This window comes from Benincasa hispida, chromosome 12, assembly GCF_027475165.1.
Source record: "Benincasa hispida cultivar pf3 chromosome 12, pf3_genome.v1.1, whole genome shotgun sequence".
Lineage (NCBI taxonomy): Eukaryota > Viridiplantae > Streptophyta > Magnoliopsida > Cucurbitales > Cucurbitaceae > Benincasa > Benincasa hispida.
The window spans coordinates 6,927,004-6,930,449 of record NC_143489.1 but is presented as its reverse complement, the minus strand read 5'-3'; the positions used below and the strand labels follow the sequence as shown (position 1 = coordinate 6,930,449).

Here is a 3,446-nt window from a genome sequence, read left to right as displayed (position 1 = left end):
AATTGATATAATAAATGTATGATATAAAATAGATAAAATTTACTATCACAATCTATCACAAGACATTTTATTATATTTGTAAATAATGAAAATAATAAACATAAGAAAAGTCTTTTATCATAAATAATGGAAATAATAAACACGCCTTTCGCACGCGAGCTTCCTTCCGTGTTCACACTCTCTAAATCTGAATCTGATTGGGAAGTTTTAGGCTATTTTTATTTTTATTTTAAAAAAGAAAAAACATTATCCAACACGTTTACGAGATAATTCTCCAAATATTTTGAATTCGGTAACTCTCAGCTCACTCAATTTGTCCATTTTTTCCCTAAATTCTCCAAATTTTTGCAATCAATTTGTCCATTTTCCCCCTCTAAATTGTCCATTTTTTTGCAAAATAGCCAACTTATTATAATTCAACCATATATAAAGATTTCTTAAAAAGAAAAAAAAACCCATCTATAAAGATGGATTTTTATTGGCATGTGTAATTTTCCTTTTAAAAAATAGAAAATTTATAATTTGGCATTAAAATAAAATATTATTTTTAAATATATAAAAATAATAAAAATAAATATAAATATAACAAAATTTTATTATTTATTTGTAGTAGACTGTCGTGTATTAAAAAAGTATAATAGATAAACTATAATATTTTATTATTATTTATAAATATTTTCAATTTTATCATTTAAAATAATTTTACTAAAATATATTAATAAAAACATTGAGAACTGAATCGAAACTTTTCAACCCGTTCTAAAAGAGAATAAAAGAAATTCAAACCTTACATTAGAAGAAATTCCGACAGCTAAATACCTACGTGGCGAGAATGATAAGCGCCACGTATCAAACGCGTATTCTGAAATTCGGACAGGCCCATGGGCCCCATCTACCATTATATATATTTTGGCCCATTCTTCATCATTCTTTCATCTTCCATGTTCTGTATCTCATCAATTCGCTCTCTTCTTAGAAGAAATTTCTTCAGCGTTCGATCTTTATCTGCTTCACCTCTGCTTTCAAATACCCGATTCTTCCCCGATTTGAAACAAACCCTTTTGCATAATCCGCAGTGTTTTTCTGTAAATCGTTTCGTTTCACCAATTAATTCAGCTTCTTCGCTTATCGGCTCCTTTTCGACTCGCTTGGATCATACTATGGCCACCCCTTCCAAGACTTCAGTCCATGACTTCACCGTCAAGGTTGGTTTTCTTCTTCCTTTTCCATGTTTTTTTTTAGTTTGTTTTGTTTATAGATCGGATTGAGTCCAGTTGATACACTGATTTTGAATCCCGAGAATTTGAAATTTAGGGGAAATGGTTTTTTTTTCTAAGTCGTTTTTGTGAAGTGTAAGGTTATTATAATGGAATCATATGAATGGGCCCTCTTTTGAGGGAATTACCATTTAGTTTGTTAGCATGTAGAAGTATGGGTAATTGTTCATTTGTGTTTATGATTTTCCCTTCAAGTCAGCTGTTTCCACACCCTTTAATTGGCTGGTTGAATCAATGGCCTTCAATTGGCTTATTAAGTTGGGGAATTCCCCTTTTCCTGTGAAGTCTGCTTGATTTTCTTCCTGGGCATGTTATTAATTTGTTGGCTCGTCTTTCTGAAAGCTATATGAACTGCTTGTCAATGATTTTTGCCTCTGCTTACAGGATGCTAAAGGAAATGATGTTGATCTCAGCATTTACAAAGGAAAGGTCCTCTTGATTGTCAACGTCGCTTCACAATGGTAGTGTACAGTACACTGTTATTTCTGATGCTAACATAGGGATATCTTGCAATTTTGTCTGGAAGTTTTTGAGTTGATGGTATTTTGTCTATGTTGTCAAAATGGTAGGATGATGTTTTGTCTATATTTTCAAAAGGCTTGCTGCCTTCACGAGCGATTATATATTGAAGAGAATTTTGGTATGAACTTCCAATATAGAAGAGGAATCTTTCTGACCTTGATGAGACCATGGATAGAGTTATCTTGATGCAAGATTCCTGGAATTAGAACTGAGTCTCTATCAACTGTTATTTTTAGATTTAGTGAATACATAATTATCTATATTATGAACATGGGCAGCCACTTTGCCATTGTTTTGCTTCCTTTTTAATGATCAGCTTTTGATGCATTGCAGTGGCTTGACTAATTCGAATTACACTGAACTGAGTCAGCTGTATGAAAAATACAAGGGCCAAGGTCTGTTTTAATCTCTTTTGCTTCAATTCATCCTTTCGTCTTTTCCATCCAAGTTCGTAGTTACAATTTACGCTTGTATCCTATTGACAGGATTTGAGATTCTTGCATTTCCGTGCAACCAATTTGGAAGCCAGGAGCCAGGAACCAACGAAGAGATTGTGCAATTTGCTTGCACCCGTTTTAAGGCTGAGTACCCCATTTTTGACAAGGTAAGCAAGATAAACATTTGCACCTTCAAAATCTTACTGGGGTTTTAGTTTTTACGTCCTTGACAACTGTTGATCGAAGTGGTAGATTGTTTTTAGGGTATAAAGCTGTCGTTTCTTGTTCATAACAGGTGGATGTGAATGGAAACGATGCTGCTCCTCTGTACAAGTTCTTGAAGTCAAGCAAAGGCGGGCTCTTCGGAGACTCCATCAAGTGGAACTTCTCCAAGTTCTTGGTGGACAAAGATGGAAACGTTGTCGATCGATACGCTCCAACAACTTCCCCGCTCAGCATTGAGGTAAAAGAACCCAATAGTTCTTCTCAACTAATCTTATTGTCAAATTAAACTTTTTCATCTTTATGAATCAATCTGCTTACTATTTGAAGTGTGGGGGTTTGGGTATGTTTTTGCAGAAGGATGTGAAGAAGCTGCTTGGAGTTGCTTAAAAATCTGAAGGCTGTTTTTCTGTCTTGTTATTAGAAACAATGAATAAAGCTTCTGTGTATGGTTCTGATGTGTATCCGTGGTGTTGTTTCATGTATTTACAAGACTGTAAGTTAAGAATTATGTAATAAGTTGGCTGAGCTTTGATGTATCCCATATGTAGCTGCTGTTTTTATGCGCTGGGTTTCGCTCTATTGAAATTTCTGGGCAGACAGATTGTGCGAGATAATGCAGATTTCATTCAGTACTTCTGATCTTTATTCGTTTTCTGTAATTTTCTCTGTTCTTGTACTGTTTTGAAGTACAAATTTACTGATTTATTTCTTCCACTTTGCAATTCTACAGATATTATGATGTGTGGGTCGAGACTTGAGCGTGTAGTGGAAATTTTGAAAAGATATAACATGTAATGTTAAGAGTGAATATAGTACGTATAACACAAACTAATGAGCGTTTGTTTATGTTGACATACACTATAAATCAAAATAACACAAAACATAAAACATATAATATTTGATGTTTCTTTAAGGGTTCGTAATATTTCAATTTTATCAGAGCTGACAAGAAAAATAACAAAAATTTGAAGTTTTTGCATAGTAG

At 33.5% G+C, this 3,446-nt stretch overlaps 1 protein-coding gene across 1 annotated transcript; it reads left to right on the top strand.

The window, feature by feature from the left end:
• The first annotated feature begins 917 nt into the window (after nucleotides 1–917).
• LOC120068256 (putative phospholipid hydroperoxide glutathione peroxidase) lies at nucleotides 918–3,093 on the top strand. Its single transcript, XM_039019969.2, has 6 exons — nucleotides 918–1,205; nucleotides 1,662–1,738; nucleotides 2,133–2,194; nucleotides 2,285–2,403; nucleotides 2,532–2,699; nucleotides 2,816–3,093. Exons 1-6 carry the CDS (start codon nucleotides 942–944, stop codon nucleotides 2,846–2,848), a joined length of 723 nt encoding a protein of 240 aa, XP_038875897.2. The 5' UTR covers nucleotides 918–941; the 3' UTR covers nucleotides 2,849–3,093.
• Nucleotides 3,094–3,446: the final 353 nt, after the last annotated feature.

What these genes read in the sequence shown, in the direction of transcription:
- LOC120068256 (XM_039019969.2), top strand. Translation starts at nt 942, where the DNA reads ATGTTCTGTATCTCATCAATTCGCTCTCTTCTTAGAAGAAATTTCTTC. An exon ending in TGAAAAATACAAGGGCCAAG is followed by an intron (nt 2,195 to 2,284) that starts GTCTGTTTTAAT and finishes TCCTATTGACAG; the next exon opens with GATTTGAGATTCTTGCATTT. An exon ending in AGTACCCCATTTTTGACAAG is followed by an intron (nt 2,404 to 2,531) that starts GTAAGCAAGATA and finishes TGTTCATAACAG; the next exon opens with GTGGATGTGAATGGAAACGA.